General features: G+C 43.7%; 1 protein-coding gene across 1 annotated transcript in view; it reads left to right on the top strand.

Moving 5' to 3' along the window:
* LOC123773430 (zinc finger protein 271-like) overlaps window positions 1-20,145 on the top strand; it is an 87,277-nt gene that overhangs the window by 52,548 nt on the left and 14,584 nt on the right. Inside the window, exons 4-5 of the mRNA XM_069317795.1 lie at window positions 16,045-16,189; window positions 19,967-20,112. Coding sequence (XP_069173896.1) covers window positions 16,045-16,189; window positions 19,967-20,112 — 291 coding nt within the window. The remainder of the gene's footprint in view (window positions 1-16,044; window positions 16,190-19,966; window positions 20,113-20,145) is intronic.

Below are 20,145 nucleotides of genomic sequence, written 5' to 3' on the forward strand. Positions count from 1 at the left end.
GAATAGCTCAACTTGCAGGCGACTGTACAGGAGAAGGAAAAAAATAACAGAAATGCTTAGGCAGACACGACTATCTTAAGAAAGGAAAATAAACCTAAATAGGGAGATCGAAGAAATAGAACAAACGTTGAAGCGATCATACGAGTCTTAGGAAATGGAATTGGAACAGAAAGCTATACAAGAGATAAAGAAAAATCCGAAATATTTTTTCACATATGCAAAATCAAAGTAAAAAACCTTCACCAGTATTGGACCTTCAATTACAACTGAAGGTACGTACACAGAGGACAATAAAGAAATTAGTGAAATTCTAAGAAGCCAGTATGAGGTTATGTTTAGCACACCAATAAACAACATGAAAGTTGATGACACAGACAGCTTCTTTATGAATGACATTCAAGCTGCAGATAATATAACACAAACTCGGAAGACTTTGAAAGAGAAATTGACAATATGCTCATGCACTCAGCTCCTGGGCCGGACTCGTGGACTTCGATATTTAACACTTTCGCGCTATCAGGACTCACCGGTGAGTCCTGTTTCGTCTAACGCTAACGCATAGTGGACATAAAGTTATGTCCTCTTTTAAAATATTTGTATAAAATTCAATTTTTATCCGATTTACTTTGGGTTTGTTTCAAACTGTGCGCCATGAGGCTCTCTTTCTCACCACTAGGCTACATGGTACAATAAGTTCATGAAAGGTGTGGATAACTTCGATCAAATGGTATTATGTCCCAAACGGGTTGTAGGTGGGTGACTTTAGCCGTTTATACTGGTAATGCTTCCCCCATATCATGTATTATATGCATATGTCTGTTTAGGGAATTTTATTCCGATCAATGTACAACCAAAAATAACTGTGTGCAACAAGTATAAACTTGACAAACATAACAAAAGTAAAAACATTTCGTGTGTGTTTGACGCTCACTGATATGTTCCAGCGTTGTTTTATATTTGGCGCTATTCTAACTTACGCTTTGTTGATCTTTTTTACGTATGGGCTCATAAAACATTCTATTGCGAACACATTGACACAAAAATGAATGACGTACATAGAAAATTAATGTCATGAGAGTGAAATAAGTATAAACTTTCAAAGCGCCGTGCGTCGTCCTGTCACCGATACCGGGTAACAATTTCACCACTTCCCACAATCTTGCGGGCGGGCCGCATCATTATTCTACTCTTATATTCATATCACCGTGTTGGGAATTTCATTGCGAGTCCATTGATACCAAAATTAACGCTGTAGGACAAGTGTGGAGGTGATAAAAATCCCAAGAGTAAAAACATTTTGTTGCTGTTTGGCGCTCACGGCGAGTCATCTTCGTAGTTATTTATTTGGTGCTGGTATCCCTATACGTTTCGTGACTTTTTTTACTGATGTTCTTCTAGAGAATTTTATTGCGAACACGTTGGTACCAAAATGAAATACGTAGCTCGAGAACTAAGGTCATGAGAGTAAAAAGAGTATACACATTTTTGTTTTTACGCTTACGCGGCAAAAACGCTCTGAGCACTTACGGTTGGCTGAGTGACCTTCGCGGAGAGCGCGAAAGTGTTAAGAAATGTAAAGTACCAGTAGCACGAGCGCTCAGCATAATATGGAGAAAGAGCCTGGATACAGGGGAGATACCAGCTGCACTTAAATCAGCAGATATAGCTCCGCTGCACAAGTAAAGCCTTGGCAAAAAACTATAGACCAGTTGCACTAACATCTCACATAATAAAAGTTTTTGAAAGAGTGATTAGGAATCAAATTTCTAGTTTTATGAAAAATAATGGACCACGCAACCCAGGACAACATGGATTTAGAGTGGGAAGATCCTGTCTGTCACAGTTACTCAACCACTTTGACAAACTCACAGAAGCTCTAGAAGAAAAACAAAATGCAGATGTATACACAGACTTTGCAATGGCATTCGACAAGTGTGACCATCTTCTGTCGACAAGTGTGACCATGTTCTGTCGACAAGTGTGACCATGTTCTGTCGACAAGTGTGACCAGTGTTCTGGACAGAACACTGGATGCGTGATCCTGTGGTCCCGGGTTTGATCCCCGGTGCCGGCGAGAAACAATGGGCAGAGTTTCTTTCACCCTGATGCCTCTGTTACCTTGCAGTAAATAGATACCTGGGAGTTAGTCAGCTGTCATGGGCTGCTTCCTAGTGGTGGAGGCCTGGTCGAAGACCGGGCCGCGGGGACACTAAGCCCCGAAATCATCTCAAGATAACCTCAAGATAACCTCAAGATGGAGTGATAGCACACAAAATGAGGTCAATGGGAATAACTGGTAAAGTAGGACGCTGGATACTCAATTTCCTGTCGAACAAAACACAAAGAGTAACAGTCAATCAAATAAATTGAGCCCAAGCACAGTTAAAAGCTCTGTACCTCTAGGTACAGTCCTTGCGCCACTGCTTTTCCTTATTCTCATATCAGGTACTGTATAGACAAAAATACAAGTCACAGCGTTGTGTCATCCTTTGCAGATGACACAAAAATCAGCAGGAAAGACATTGATCAGACATTGAAAGACAAATCTGCAGAAGACATTGAAAACTACAAGCAGATATCAACAAAGTTTTTGATTGGGCAGCAGAAAATAACACGATGTTTAACAGTGATAAATTCCAGGTACTCAGGTATGGCAAAAATGAGGATCTGAAACATAATACAGGGTACATAACACAATCAAATCTGCCCATAGTAGGAAAACAGCATGTCAAGAATTTGGGAATAATGATGTCCGACGATCTAACATTTAGGGAGCATAACCAAGCAAATATTGCGGCAGCCAGAAAAATGATAGCTTGGATTACGAGAACCTTCAAATCCAGGGATCCCCTCTCAATGGTTGTACTCTTCAAGTCACTTGTGTTGTCCCATCTTGAGTACTGCTCAGTACTCACTTATCCCTTCAGAGCAGGAGAGATTGCTGAAATAGAGGGAATACAGAGAACATATACGGCACGCATAGACGCGATAAAGCACCTAAATTATTGGTATCGTCTCAAAGCTCTCCAAATGTACTCACTAGAAAGGAGACGAGAGAGATACCAAATAACATACACATGGAAAATACTGGAAAGACAGGTCCAAAATCTACACAGTAAAATAACAACATACTGGAGTGAACGATATGGAAGTAAATGCAAAATAGAACCAGTGAAAAGCAGAGGTGCCATAGGCACAATCAGACAACACTGTATAAATATCAGAGGTCCGTGGTTGTTCAACGTCCTCCCAGCGACTATAAGAAATATTGCCGGAACAACCATGGACATCTTCAAGAGAAAACTAGACTGTTTTCTAAAAGACGTTCCGGATCAGCCGGGCTGTGGTGGGTATGTGGGCCTGCGGGCTGCTCCAAGCAACAGCCTGGTGGACCAAACTCTCACAAGTCAAGCCTGGCCTCAGGTCGGGCTTGGGGAGTAGAAGAACTCCCAGAACCCTATCAAGCAGGACTGGATGGATGGATGGTGGAGGAGGGCTGGATGGATGGATGGATGGTGGAGGAAGATTGGATGGATGGATGGTGGAGGGAGGGCTGGATGGATGGATGGTGGAGGAGGACTGGATGAATGAATGGTGGAGGGGGACTGGATGGATGAATGGTGGAGGGGGACTGGATGGATGGATGGTGGAGGAGGACTGGATGGATGAATGGTGGAGGGGGACTGGATGGATGGATGGTGGAGAAGGACTGGATGGATGGATGGCAGAGGGGGGACTGGATGGATGGATGGTGGAGGGGGACTGGATGGATGGATGGTGGAGGGGGACTGGATGGATGGATGGTGGGGGGGGGACTGGATGGATGGATTGTGGAGGGGGACTGGATGGATGGATGGTGGGGGGGGACTGGATGGATGGATTGTGGAGGGGGACTGGATGGATGGATGGGGGGGAACTGGATGGATGGTGGGGGGAACAGGATGGATGGATGGATAGTGGAGAGAATGGGATGGTGGGGGGAACTGAATGGATGGTGCAGGGGGACTGGATGGGTGGATAGATGGTGGGGGAAACTGGATGGATGGATGGTGTAAGGGGACTGAATGGATGGATGGTGGAGGGGAATTGGATCTTGAGGTTACTGAATCATGAGATGATTTCGGGGCTTAGCGTCTCCGCGGCCTGGTTCTCGACCAGGCCTCCTTTTTGTTAACCCTTACACTGCTCAGGGGTCCTTGGGACATTTACACCCCTGTGCACAAGAAAAAAAAATTCAAAATTTTTTTTTCGTCTTCTAAACATGTTAATTTGTGTCCCCTGAGCACGGAAAAAATAAAAAAATCGTAGGTGACATATTTTGGGCGCAATTGACCGAGGAAGTCTGGCAAAAAGTGGGCGTTGACAGAGCGGTCGTCAGACCCGGTCAGCATCACCCGCGTTGACAGATGGGAGTTGCCACAAAGATATTATTACCTAATTGTTTCAATGTCTCCGATTGATTTTTTCTTAGTTTTTTTGCAGTAATATTATTCAATAGTGTGTATTGTAATATATTTATATAATAAAAGTGGTTAATAATCGCTATACTCAAAAGTATGATGTGCATATTAGTGATTCAATTATTATGTTTATAAAACAATAAACAAATAGTTTTGCTGCTATTACACTCTATACACAGGTTATATATAAGTATCTGCATATTTTGGCCACCATAACGAACCACGAAGTTGGTATTGAGAGTCGAAAAGCAACGAGGAGTTACCGCCACACACCAGCCAGCCACTCGCTGCCACTCCCTCAACACACGCACTAAACTTTCTCCCCCAACAATACCAGTTGTGGTGTTATTACACTATATACAGACGTTATATATAAGTATGTGTATATTTTGTTCACCACAACTGTACAGTTAAGCTGATATAGTTAGTTCAGGCACTAAGAGTCGTCGCTATACACAGATGGCGGCTGGCGGCTCCCTCACTCTTTCAAGGTCACACGCACTAAACTTTCTCCCCCAACAATACCTTTTGCAGTGTTATTACCCTATATACACATATTATATATAAATATCTACATGTTTTATGCACCGTAACTGTACACCTAAGCTTGTAGTGCGCCCAAAGAGCATAGTGGCCACCCTCTAAACAGCTAGACAAATCGTGCAGACGACGTCACCTCCGTCACCCATATGGCTCCTCCCAGCATAATCCTTTTGCTGTTATTACACTAATACACACATTATATATAAGTATCTACATTTGTGTTCACCATAGAGAACCACTGACCTGGTATGGTGAATGCAAACAATAACAGGTGGCCAACAGACACCCAACCTGCCCCATCCCCTGTCAGCCCCCCACTAAGTACCCACCTAGGGCACCCTCCCCCCACCCACCCCCCTCCCCCCACTCACCCCCCTTCTCCCCCTCACCCCTCTCCCCTGGACCTCCCTTCCCCCCCATCCCCCATGCCCTCCCTTCTCCCACATGCCTTCCCGTCTCTCCCACCCCCATGCCCTCCCTTCCCCCCCTCCCCCCTAAGCCCCCCACTCTCCCCCCCCCACCTAAGTCTTCCCCTCTCCCCCACTCCCCTAAACCCTCCCCTCTTCCTCACCCACCTCAGCCCTCCCTTTTCCCCCACGCCCCCCAAGCCCTCCACCCTTTTCTCTCCCCCCAAGCCCCCCCATCTCCCCTATCCCCCACAGCCTCTCCTCCCCCCATGCTTCCCCAACCCTCCCTCTCTTACCCACCCCCTGTACCCTCCCCCTCTTATCCACCCCCTGTACCCTCCCCCTCTCCCCCACCACCCCAAGCCCTCCCTCCTCCACCAATCCCCCCGTGCCAGGTCCCCCCAGCTCCCACTCACCCCAGATCCCAAAGGTCCCCCCCAGAAAAGAAGCAGAAGAGAGTCAGTTTCAGGGTGATGTACTCGAACATAGATGGGATCACAAGCAAGACAAGTGAACTAAGGGAAAGAGCACAAGAAGTTAACCCAGATGTAATCGGACTCACTGAAACAAAACTCTCTGGAATCATAACGAATGCCGTGTTTCCCCAGGAGTATACAGTAATAAGGAAAGAGAGGGAAGGTAGAGGAGGAGGCGGAGTGGCCCTACTCATGAGAAGGGAATGGAGTTTTAAGGAGATGGCCATCCCGGGCTGTGAGGAGTTCAGAGACTACATAGCAGGCACCATAACAATGGGAGGACCAAGAATAGTAGTAGCAGTAATATACAACCCTCCACCAAATGACAGGAGACCCAGTCAAGAGTATGAAAACAACAACAAGGCAGTTAACACTATAATTGAGAGGGCAGCCTCTGCTGCCTGTAGAAATAGATCCCACCTGCTCATCATGGGCGACTTCAATCACGGAAAGATTGACTGGGAGAACAAGGAACCGCATGGAGGCGAGGATACGTGGAGAGCCAAACTATTGGAGGTGGTGACAAGCAACTTTTTAACCCAGCATGTCGGAGAACCCACAAGGATGAGAGGCAATGACGAACCAGCGAGACTCGACCTAGTCTTCACTCTGAACGACTCCGACATAAGAGAAATCGGTTTTGAGGACCCAGTAGGAATGAGCGACCACAGTGTACTGGTGTTTGAGTACTTGATTGAAGAAGGGTTATTGAACTCGAGGAGGGATACCGAAACCAAAAGGTTAGCATACCGAAAGGGAAACTATGAGGGGATAAGAAAATTCCTAACAGATATAGCATGGGAAACAGAGCTCAGGGGAAAGACGGCCCAAGATATGATGGATTACATCACGCAGAAGTGCAAGGACGCAGCGAACAAGTTTGTCCCAGTCCAAAAGGAAAATAGAGAAATGAAGATGAGAAAACCATGGTTTAATCAAAGATGTAGGCTAGCTAAGCAGCAAAGTAAAAGGGCATGGAGAAACTATAGGAATAACAGGACACTGGAGAGCAGAGAAAGATACCAGAATGCCAGGAATGAATATGTCAGGATGAGAAGAGAGGCAGAAAGACAATACGAAAATGACATCGCAAGCAAGGCAAAGACTCAGCCTAAATTGTTGCATAGCCACATTAGGAGAAAAACAACAGTAAAGGAACAGGTTATGAGATTAAGGATAGGGGCGGAAGGATTCACTCCAAATGACAAGGAAGTGTGTGAGGAATTGAATAAGAAATTCCAGGAGGTCTTCACCTTAGAACAAGGAGAAATTCCAGAGGTAAGTGAGGGAATAGCTAACCAGGAACCACTGGAAGAGTTTGAGATTACCAGTGGGGAAGTAAGGAAGTGTTTACTAGAGTTGGACGTGACAAAGGCTATAGGCCCAGATGGAATCTCCCCTTGGGTTCTAAAGGAAGGAGCAAGAGAACTGAGCCTACCACTCTCCATAGTGTATAACAAATCACTGGCAACAGGGGAACTGCCAGATATTTGGAAAGCAGCTAACGTAGTCCCGATATACAAGAAAGGGGATAGACAGGAGGCACTGAACTACAGGCCAGTGTCCCTAACCTGCATACCATGCAAGCTGATGGAGAAGATTGTGCGAAAAAAACTAGTGGAGCATCTGGAGCGAAGGAACTTTGTAACACAGCATCAACATGGGTTCAGGGATGGCAGGTCCTGCCTCACAGGGTTACTTGAATTCTACGACCAGGCAACAAAAATAAGGCAAGAAAGAGAAGGGTGGGCAGACTGCATATTTTTGGATTGTCAGAAAGCCTTTGATACAGTGCCACACAAGAGGCTAGTGCAAAAGTTGGAGATGCAGGCTGGAGTGAGAGGGAAGGTACTCCGGTGGATAGAGGAATACCTAAGCAACAGGAGACAACGAGTCTGTGTGAGGGGTGAGGTCTCAGATTGGCGAGACGTCACAAGTGGAGTCCCGCAGGGGTCAGTCCTTGGACCTATACTGTTTCTGGTATATGTAAATGATCTCCCAGAGGGTATAGATTCGTTCCTCTCAATGTTTGCCGACGATGCAAAAATTATGAGGAGGATTGAAACAGAGGATGATAGTAGGAGGCTACAAGATGACCTGGATAGACTGAGTGAATGGTCCAACAAATGGCTGTTGAAGTTCAACCCGAGTAAATGCAAAGTAATGAAACTAGGAAGTGGAAACAGGAGGCCAGGCACAGGATACAGAATAGGAGATGAAGTACTTAATGAAACAGACAGAGAGAAAGATCTAGGAGTTGATATCACACCAAACCTGTCTCCTGAAGCCCACATAAAGAGAATAACGTCTGCGGCATATGCGAGGCTGGCTAACATCAGAACGGCGTTCAGGAACCTGTGTAAGGAATCATTCAGAATCTTGTACACCACATATGTAAGACCAATCCTGGAGTATGCGGCCCCAGCATGGAGCCCGTACCTTGTCAAGCACAAGACGAAGCTGGAAAAAGTCCAAAGGTATGCTACTAGACTAGTCCCAGAACTAAGAGGCATGAGTTATGAGGAAAGGCTGCGGGAAATGCACCTCACGACACTGGAAGACAGAAGAGTAAGGGGGGACATGATCACAACCTACAAAATCCTCAGGGGAATCGACCGGGTAAACAAGGATGAACTATTCAACACTGGTGGGACGCGAACAAGGGGACACAGGTGGAAGCTGAGTACCCAAATGAGCCACAGAGACGTTAGAAAGAACTTTTTCAGTGTCAGAGTAGTTAGTAAATGGAATGCATTAGGAAGTGATGTGGTGGAGGCTGACTCCATACACAGTTTCAAGTGTAGATATGATAGAGCCCAATAGGCTCAGGAATCTGTACACCAGTTGATTGACGGTTGAGAGGCGGGACCAAAGAGCCAGAGCTCAACCCCCGCAAGCACAATTAGGTGAGTACAATTAGGTGAGTACACAGTCAGTAAACGATGCTGTCTCCCTCCGTCTCTCAGCATCACTCCTCCCACAGCGCTAATTATTACAACAATCCTGCTATTATCACAACCCTGGTTATTTATATCACAGTCATTGGTCATCTGTAATATTGTCATCGCTAAATAATAACAATTATATATTTATTTTGACATTTTTCGGCGATGCTGTGGTCACAAGCTGAACATCAATGCTGTTCGCTCATGCTGCGTGCGCCGGCCTTGGTTGCTCCAACAGTACTGTGCCTCTCACACCTGAGAATATTGCCCACGATTTTTTTTTAAAATGGCATCTGTTTACAAGAGCCCTGAGGAAGCTACTGTGAACCCCGTGTAGCCGCGGGCCATTTGAATCAGGCCTGGCACCCTATGGCGTATATATACGCCATGCGCACCATGGGACATGTTACTCAGGGCGTATATATACGCCATGCGCAGTTTAAGGGTTAAACCCCCCCATCCCCAGGAAGCAGCCCGTAGCAGCTGTCTAACTCCCAGGTACCTATTTACTGCTAGGTAACAGGTGCATCACGGTGATAAAATCTCTGCCCATTTTTCAACGCCCCCACTGGGGATCAATCCCGGAGTCTCAGGACTACGAATCCGAAGCGCTGTCCACTCAGCTGTCTGGCCCCTAATGGATGGATGAATGGATGGATGGTGGAGGGAGGACTAGATGGATGGATGGATGGATGGTGGAGGAGGGACTGGATGGATGGATGGACTCTTCAAATGGATGGATGGATTGTACTCTTCAAATCACTTGTGTTGTTCTGTCTTGAATACTGCTCAGTACTCACTTTCCCCCTTCAGAGCAGGAGAGATTGCTGAAAGAAGGAATACAGAGAACATATACGGCACGCATAGACGAGATAAAGCACCTAAATTATTGGGATCGTCTCAAAGCTCTCCAAATGTGCTCACTAGAAAGGAGACGAGAGAGATACCAAATATTATACACATAGAAAAGGAAAAGGTGACACCCCTAGGGTCAACACTTGCAGCAGAGGAGCTCCAGCATATTTCAACAATCCTAAGTATTGTAGTACAGGTTGATGGTAGTGAGTGGTGTCCCAGAGAACATAAAGGTATAGTGCTCTTGAAAAATAGGTGAGATAACAGGAAAGTGCTAAGGGAAGTGAAAAATCGGATGAGAAAAAGTTGCCCTAGTGTTTACAGTGCAGAGAAGAACATTCAAGATGGCCACTGGCAAGGGGAAAAACAAAACAGAGCTTGATTTTGAGGGATTCAATGAAGAAAGGATTGATATTAACAGTCTACATAACAAGTTGGTAAATTTAGATACTATAGTGAACTCTCATGTAGAAATAATTAGTAAATTGAAAGAAAGTAATGACCATTTGAATAGCAAAGTTTTATGTCTTGAGTGTTTAGTGAAAGACTTGCACAAGGATAAGAATCAATTGGAAACAAATTGCAAAGCCATGGAAGAAGAAAATAAACTCTTAAAAATAGCTTTGGAAGAAGTTAAAGTAAATTTAAACATAAATGACTACAATAGATTAGGCAAGGAAATTCAACAGGAGAAACAGCTTTTGTCAGCACAGATGGAGGAAGTTACACAGGGAATAGAACAGTGCAAGAAAGATATGCAACCTCACTTATGCACAAGTGGCCAAGGAGAAGGAAAAAATAGAAGAAGCAGTAAAGGAAGTCAAACACTGCAGCAACCAAGATAAAACAAACATTAGGCTGGAACCCTGGAAACACAAACCGTAACTGTCTCTATTTACCGCTTGTTACAACTTGTAATAAAGTTGTTACTTCTTGGCTTAAAGTGTTTATGACGTATTAGAACGTTGTTACAACTGACTATATTGGTTGTTATAACTGGTTAGGAGGTGTTAAAACTTGTTCGAACGTTGTACCAACGTCGTAGTTTCGGTGTGTGTTTGGCGGGAAGTGAGAAAAGAATTGGCATCTAACCCGAAGTTGGTGCAAAACACAGTTGATCGGAGTAAGTCCCTGATCATTTTTGGCTGCAAAGAAAAGGCGATAACATCTAGGTCAGAAAGAGCTGTAGAAGAAGCTAAAGTAGTAGATAAAATTGTTGGCCTCGTGGAAGGTCTTACAACCATAGAGAATGTGTGCGACTACAGGAGAATAGGCAGGTACGTAAAAGGGAAAGATCGACCTTTGAGGATCACCCTAAACGGTGCCAAAACAGATGGAAGAAGTACTAAGGAATGCTAGAAAATTGCAAAGTGATGAGGATGGAAAAGGTGTCGTTTAAGACGAAATCTTTCAAAAGAAGATAGAGAGAAGCTGAAACTGAACCTCGCCGAGGCAAAACATTTAAATGAGAGCAGGAATGAAGAAGAAATAAATTCTTTTTCTACAAAGTGATAGGGGTAGGCAAACCAACAAAATCAATAGAGAGAGGGGGAGTGAAGAATAAGGAGAGGGGGAAACAAGTTCCTGAAGATTGCATACACCAACATAGATGGAGTGAGATCGAAGATACTGGAGTTAAGTGATGTAATACAGCTGCAGACACCAGACATTGTTGCACTCAAGGAGACAAAACTTGAAGATGTAATTTTAAATGAGGTCATATTCCCAAGGGGCTACTCAATTTGGAGACGGGACAGAAAAATTAGGAAAGGCAGTGGCGTTGCTGTGCTGGTAAAAGAACACCTAAAGGTGAACGAAATAATGACTGCCAATCCACAAGAAGTTGACATAATAGCACTAGAGATCTGCCATGAGGATGATAAACTAATGATAATAAATGTATATAGTCCACCGCCAAGCAGCATATGGTCAAAGGAGGAGCTAGATAGTAAACGTGAAGGTCTTATAACAATAATGAGAGAGATTATAGCGAGAGCGGATAACGATAGATCACGGACTGTTGATAGTCGGTGACTTCAACTTGAAATCCATAGACTGGGAAGCATATGAAGCTAAAACAGAAGATTTTTGGACCTGTAAATTTGTAGACCTCATCCTGGAAACATTCTTGTATCAACATGTTAAACAAGCTACGAGGATGAGGGAAGGGGACGTTCCCTCCATGCTAGATTTGATATTTACCAGGAAGGAGGATGAGATATTTGACATTCAGTACCTTCCTCCCTTGGGTAAAAGTGACCATGTCTTTTTGGGAATAAAGTATGCAATGCGTTATAAGCTGGAAGAAAATAAGGAGGTTGAAGCAGTTGAAAAACCAGACTTCAGGAGAGGACATTATGGTGACCTTAGAAATTTTTTTAGTGAGTATAATTGGACAGACTTGATGCTAGGCAAGGAAGTGAATGAGATGTATGTCAAGTTTTGTGAAATATATGATAAAGGCACAAAAAAGTTTATACCAAAACAGAGATGCAGAACTAGGAAACAGGATTGGTTCAATTGAAATTGCGAGAGGGCTAGAGACCAAAAGACACAAAAATGGAATCAATACAGGAAGAGGCCGAACCCCCAAACATACCTGCGATACAAAGATGCGAGAAACAACTACACGGCAGTGAGGAGAGAGGCAGAAAGAAATTTTGAAAAGGGATTGCAGACAAATGTAAAACAGAACCAGGTCTATTCTATAAATTCATAAACAACAAATTGCAGGTAAAGGATAATATTCAGAGGTTTGAAAATGGGAAATAGATTCACGGAAGATGAAAAGGAAATGTGTGAAACACTAAACGAAAAGTTCCAAAGTGTGTTTTGTACAAAATGAAATCTTTAGGGAACCAGATACAATAAGAATTCCAGAGAACAACATAGAGCGGATAGAGGTGACTAGAGATGAAGTGGAAAAAATGCTCAAGGAGCTCGGTAAGAACAAAGCAGCTGGCCCAGATGGCGTTTCACCATGTGTTCTGAGAGAATGTGCATCTGAGCTCAGCATTCCACTTCACCTGATCTTTCAGGCATCCCTGTGTACAGGAATCGTAGCAGACGTGTGGAAACAGGCTAACATAGTTCCAATCTACAAAAGTGGCAGCAGGGAAGACCCCTCAATTATAGACCTGTATCATTGACAAGTGTAATAGTGAAAGTATTGGAAAAACTAATCAAACTAAATGGGTAGAACACCTAGAGAGAAATGATATAAGAGCAGACAGACAGTATGGTTTTCGATCTGGAAGATCCTGTGTATCGAATTTACTCAGTTTCTATGATCGAGCCACAGAGATATTTACAGGAAAGAGATGGTTGGGTTGACTGCATCTATCTGGACCTAAAAAGGCTTTCGACAGATTTCCACATAAGAGGTTGTTCTGGAAACTGGAAAATATTTGGAGGGGTGACAGGTAAGCTTCTATCATGGATGAAAAATTTTCTGACTGATAGAAAAATGAGGGCAGTAATCAGAGGCAATGTATTGGAATGGAGAAATGTCACAAGTGGAGTACCACAGGGTTCAGTTCTTGCACCAGTGATGTTTATTGTGTACATAAATGATCTACCAGTTGGTATACAGAATTATATGAACATGTTTGCTGATGATGCTAAGATAATAGGAAGGATAAGAAATTTAGATGATTGTCATGCCCTTCAAGAAGACCTGAACAAAATAAGTAGATGGAGCACCACTTGGCAAATGGAATTTAATGTTAATAAATGTCATGTTATGGTATGTGGAATAGGAGAACACAGACCCCACACAACCTATATATTATGTGAGAAATCTTTAAAGAATTCTGATAAAGAAAGAGATCTAGGTGTGGTTCTAGATAGAAAACTATCACCCGAGGACCACATAAAGAATATTGTGCAAGGAGCCTATGCTATGCTTTCTAACTTCAGAATTGCATTTAAATACATGGATGGCGATATACTAAAGGAATTGTTCATGACTTTTGTTAGGCCAAAGCTAGAATATGCAGCTGTTGTGTGGTGCCCATATCTTAAGAAGCACATCAACAAACTGGAAAAGGTGCAAAGACATGCTACTAAGTGGCTCCCAGAACTGAAGGGTAAGAGCTACGAGGAGAGGTTAGAAGCATTAAACATGCCAAAACTAGAAGACAGAAGAAAAAGAGGTGATATGATCACTACATACAAAATAGTAACAGGAATTGATAAAATCGACAGGGAAGATTTCCTGAGACCTGGCACTTCAAGAACAAGAGGTCATAGATTTAAACTAGCTAAACACAGATGCCGAAGAAATATAAGAAAATTCACCTTCGCAAATAGTGGTAGACGGTTGGAACAAGTTAAGTGAGAAGGTGGTGGAGGCCAAGACCGTCAGTAGTTTCAAAGCGTTATATGACAAAGAGTGCTGGGAAGACGGGACACCACGAGCGTAGCTCTCATCCTGTAACTACACTTAGGTAATTACACTTAGGTAATTACATGGAAAATACTGGAGGGGCAGGTCTACACAGTAAAATATCAACGTACTGGAGTGAACGATATGGAAGGAAATGCAGGATAGAACCAGTGAAGAGCAGAGGTGCCATGGGCACAATCAGAGAACACTCTATGAACATCAGAGGTCCACGGTTGTTCAACGTCCTTCCAGCGACTATCAGAAATATTGCCAGAACAACCATGGACATTTTCAACAGAAAATTAAGACTGTTTTCTCCAAGGAGTACCGGACCAACTGGGCGGTGAGGAGGTATGTGGGCCTGCGGGCCGCTCCAAGCAACAGCCTGGTGGACCACTCTCTCACAAGTCAAGCCTGGCCTCAGGCCGGGCTTGGGGAGTAGAAGAACTCCCAGAACCCCATCAACCAGGTATCAACCAGGTATGGATGGTGGAGGGGGACTGATGGATGGATTGGACTGGATGGATTGGCAGACGAGTGGGATGGGAGAAACTGACGGGTAGCAGAGTGGGTGGGTGGGTAACGATGGCATGAGTGGGCGAGCTTCCAACTGAACTAACACAGGAGCTGGCAAACCCCAGTCCCTCCATAAGACCCCCCCTCCATCCCGCCCACCAGACCTACTCATTTCCTCCATCCCCCCCATCTTGCACCCTCCCTGCTACCTGCATCCCCTTATCCTGTTTGATACCTGCTTGATGAGGTTCTGGGAGTTCTTCTATTCCCCAAGCCCGGCCCGAGGCCAGGCTCGACTTGTGAGAGTGCCACATCCCCCCACACCAGACCCCCCCCCCAGCTGTACCCGTCTCAGCTGTACCCCTCCCAGCTGTACCCCTCCCAGCCATACCCCTCCCAGCCATACCCCTCCCAGCCATATCAGGACGGTATTAATGTAGTGGGCTTCCTTGCTACCAGCTGATGGATTGGGCGGCAGACTCCCTGAGCGCCTGACATTCAATTTTTGTTGTGTACTGATTGACTGGTTGCGACTGTGAATGCCTGATTGACTGTGAATGCGTGACTGGACCGTAAATGCCTAACCGGTTGCTACCACAACTGTAAATGCTTGACTGCCTTTGGTTATGGCTGCTTGTGAATGCTTGCCTGACTAACTTGTTGTGACTAGAAATGCCTAGCTGGTTGCTACCACAACTGTGAATGCTTGACTGACTTTGGTTATGACTGCCTGTGACTGGTCTTGACTGTGAATGCTTGACTTATTATTATTATTATTTTTTAACTTCCTTATTGACAAAATTAATTACAATTTTGCCTAATCTTAGGATTTCAATTAAGCCTTATTAAAGTGAGGATAATGCTGGTATTCACTGTCACACAGGACAGAGGGTCATACACAAGACAATAAGTCTAAACTGTAGGCTGAAGCACATGTATATCATGGTTACAATCAATGTTTTAATGTATCAATATGTAAAAACAACTTTCTATTGTGCACTGCCAATGCTTGACTGACATATTGTGACTGGTTCTGACTGGTTCCGATGGGCTACCACATAACAGAGGCAGGGAAATGTGTGAAAGGAAAATCTGGAATCAGTGATGCAGCTATGAAAGTGTTTAACATTTTGGCTCACTGGGCGCGCGAGCCCTGCACTACCCCGGGTGGGTTTGGGCGTTCCGCGGGAGCGCGAGGAAGAGCGCGGTAAATTCTGAAAAGTGTATAATCTTTTCAACTTTGTCAGCTCAATTTCTTGTCCTAAGATATTCAATTTGGTATCAATGTGTTTGCAATAGAATTCTCTTCAGGACTAAATGCATTTAAACTTTAAACTCCAAACGCCCGGCTTACTATCCGCAACCAACAGAGAAAGTGAGAGAAAGTTACCCGGGAGCGCACAAGTGATAAAATGTTTACACTTTTCAGTTTTGTCAACTCAATTCTCGTCCTAGGTCTTTCATTTTGGTATCAATGTGTTCGCAATAGAATTCCCAACAGGACTATATGCATATCATATAAGAAACAGCAGCGATCTCCACCCGCCAGCATGATGAAAACAGGCCGGGGTTTCAAGAAAGAGCGCTGTGCCACCCCAAGGTGCCTCTCATTATGAAAAGTGTATATTCTTTTCAACTTTGTCATCTCAGTTCTCGTCCTAGGTTTTTCAATTTGGTATCAATGTGTTTGCAATAGAATTCTCTACAGGACTAAATGAATATAAATCCCAAAAGCCCTGCGAGAAAGTGAGAGCGTCTTACCCGGGAGCGGGCAAGAGCGCTTCCTTCACTTCACTCTTCACTTCACTCTCTCCACTTTGGACATCTCAATTCTCATCCTAGGCCTTTCATTTTGTTATCATTGTGTTCGCAATAGAATTCCCTACAGGCGTATATGCAAATATATAGTCCACAAGCCCGGCATACCATCCACAACAAGCAGGGAAAGTGACAGAGCGTTACCCCCGTGAGCGCTAATAAAGAGCAATAAAATGGGTATTCTGTTTTCAACTTTGTTACCTGAATTCTGGTCCTAGGATTTTCATTTTGGTATCAATGTATTCGCAATGAAGTTCCCTACAAGAGTACAGTATATGCATGTAATGTCCAAAACCGCAGCAAGACCTTCCTGAAAACGCCGCTACTTTTGCCGCACGGAGGACTCAATGCTGAGTCGTCGCCAAACTTGCCCCTGTTTTACAGAGGACTCAATGCTGAGTCGTCGCCAAACTTGCCCCTGTTTTACAGAGGACTCAATGCTGAGTCGTCGCCAAACTTGCCCCTGTTTTACCTCCCTCCCTCCCTCCTCACCGTCTCCCATACACCAACATGAGTCCTCAGTAAAGGTTGAGTGCAGTTAAATGCCCACTTATTTATGGTTTATATTTATAGCTAATTGTTTTGTGTATGAAAAATATGAGTAGTATTCTGTATAAAATATATTTTTAAGTTAATATTTTTGGTTGTGTGGAACAGATTAATTCAATTTACAGTACAGTACATTATTTCTTATGGGAAATTTGTTTTGGTTTTCGAATATTTGGTTGTCAAACCGCCTCTGGGAATGGATTAAATTAGAAAACAGAGGTACCCCTGTATTTTACTATCCTGCTTCGTAAGGTAAGACACAGATCTTTATATTATAGTTGATGTAGGCCCTCTTGCCTTTTTACCTAGGAGAGGGGTGGAGGGGTTGCCTGGGTGCCGATGGATTGAATGAAATCTTTAATGGAAGTAATCAGCCTTGTCCCATATACTTAGTAGTTTGTTCAAGTAAGGACACACTTTATACAAAGCTACCTTACTTTGGGGTTACCTTGAGGTGCTTCCGGGCTTAGCGTCCCCGCGGCCCGGTCGTCGACCAGGCCTCCTCGTTGCCGGCCATGCTAGGGCACATGTGCATGATCACCTGTAATTACCTAAGTGTAGTTACAGGATGAGTAATTACCTAAGTGTAATTACCTAAGTGTAGTTACAGGATGAGAGCTACGCTCGTGGTGTCCCGTCTTCCCAGCACTCTTTGTCATATAACGCTTTGAAACTACTGACGGTCTTGGCCTCCACCACCTTCTCACTTAACTTGTTCCAACCGTCTACCACTCTATTTGCGAAGGTGAATTTTCTTATATTTCTTCGGCATCTGTGTTTAGCTAGTTTAAATCTATGACCTCTTGTTCTTGAAATTCCAGGTCTCAGGAAGTCTTCCCTGTCGATTTTATCAATTCCTGTAACTATTTTGTATGTAGTGATCATATCACCTCTTTTTCTTCTGTCTTCTAGTTTTTGGCATATTTAATGCTTCTAACCTCTCCTCGTAGCTCTTGCCCTTCAGTTCTGGGAGCCACTTAGTAGCATGTCTTTGCACCTTTTCCAGTTTGTTGATGTGCTTCTTAAGATATGGGCACCACACAACAGCTGCATATTCTAGCTTTGGCCTAACAAAAGTCATGAACAATTTCTTTAGTATATCGCCATCCATGTATTTAAATGCAATTCTGAAGTTAGAAAGCATAGCATAGGCTCCTTGCACAATATTCTTTATGTGGTCCTCAGGTGATAGTTTTCTATCTAGAACCACTCCTAGATCTCTTTCTTTATCAGAATTCTTTAAAGATTTCTCACATAATATATAGGTTGTGTGGGGTCTATGTTCTCCTATTCCACATTCCATAACATGACATTTATTAACATTAAATTCCATTTGCCAAGTGGTGCTCCATATACTTATTTTGTCCAGGTCTTCTTGAAGGGCATGACAGTCATCTAAATTTCTTATCCTTCCTATTATCTTAGCATCATCAGCAAACATGTTCATATAATTCTGTATACCAACTGGTAGATCATTTATGTACACAATAAACATCACTGGTGCAAGAACTGAACCCTGTGGTACTCCACTTGTGACATTTCTCCATTCTGATACATTGCCTCTGATTACTGCCCTCATTTTTCTATCAGTCAGAAAATTTTTCATCCATGATAGAAGCTTACCTGTCACCCCTCCAATATTTTCCAGTTTCCAGAACAACCTCTTATGTGGAACTCTGTCGAAAGCCTTTTTAGGTCCAGATAGATGCAGTCAACCCAACCATCTCTTTCCTGTAATATCTCTGTGGCTCGATCATAGAAACTGAGTAAATTCGATACACAGGATCTTCCAGATCGAAAACCATACTGTCTGTCTGATATTATATCATTTCTCTCTAGGTGTTCTACCCATTTAGTTTTGATTAGTTTTTCCAATACTTTCACTATTACACTTGTCAATGATACAGGTCTATAATTGAGGGGGTCTTCCCTGCTGCCACTTTTGTAGATTGGAACTATGTTAGCCTGTTTCCACCCGTCTGCTACGAGTGAGTGAGTGAGTGAGTGAGTGAGTGAGTGAGTGAGTGAGTGAGTGAGTGAGTGAGGGTGCGAGCTAGCAATGCTCTCGGGTGACTTTAGCTGCTGTCTGCTGGTAGTCACATGTAACACGACTGGAGTGTTTACACTGAGGTAATGATCATTTGCTTCAATTCCTTTGGAGGTTATCTTGAGGTTATCTTGAGATGATTTCGGGGCTTTAGTGTCCCCGCGGCCCGGTCCTCGACCAGGCCTCCACCCCCAGGAAGCAGCCCGTGACAGCTGACTAACACCCAGGTACCTATTTACTGCTAGGTAACAGGGGCATAGGGTGAAAGAAACTTGGCCCATTTGTTTCTGCCTCGTGCGGGAATCGAACCCGCGCCGCAGAATTACGAGTCCTGCGCGCTATCCACCAGGCTACGAGGCCCCCGGCCTCGTAACCTGGAACCTTATTTTCTTCAAGAAGTTGCCTGTTTTTATTACGCTTATCTGTCTGCTGGGGCTTTCTTGGTTTTGAGTTCGGTTTTGATTCTCCCACTTCTCCCACCTCGTGGTCAGATTCTGGTCCTGGCTCTCGGTAGGTGACAGGATATCAAGGTTTATTGCATCTAACCAAAGCTTAGGGAGCGACTGCCTCGCCAATAGAGGATGCCTTATTATATTCAACTCTTGTTTTTGCTATCCTAATCTCTCATTTACTCTTTTCCAGGTCATCCTTTCACCAGAAGAGTCAGTTTAACAAGTTGAATTCTGTGGAAGAGAGAAACAATATCAGTAGTTAATGTATCTAACAGGCTTGTTGTAAAAATCAAACTTAGTAAGATACAAGAAATCTCATGCAGAAAAGAAACCCTATTAACAATCTTTGTATATTTAAGACTTTAATCTGGTCTATTTCACTATACAAGAGCTTATACAACAGTGAATCATATTAGTGTTCAGTGTCTGTTAATTTTAACAGGAACAAAAATTTCCAGTAAATTTCTAGAAGAGTTCATACTGGAGAGAGAAACTGTTTCATTATTTTAAGCTCAATGGAGTCAGCAGAAGTAACTACAATAGAATCATCAGGGATAACTACAATGGAATCATCAGGAAATACTATGATGGAATCATCAGGAAACACTATAATGGAACCAGAAAAAACTGATGAGGTACAGAATAATGAGAGTTCAGGTATAGGAGCGAAGCCATATAAATGTTTAGAGT

This window comes from Procambarus clarkii, chromosome 89 (assembly GCF_040958095.1).
Source record: "Procambarus clarkii isolate CNS0578487 chromosome 89, FALCON_Pclarkii_2.0, whole genome shotgun sequence".
NCBI lineage: Eukaryota > Metazoa > Arthropoda > Malacostraca > Decapoda > Cambaridae > Procambarus > Procambarus clarkii.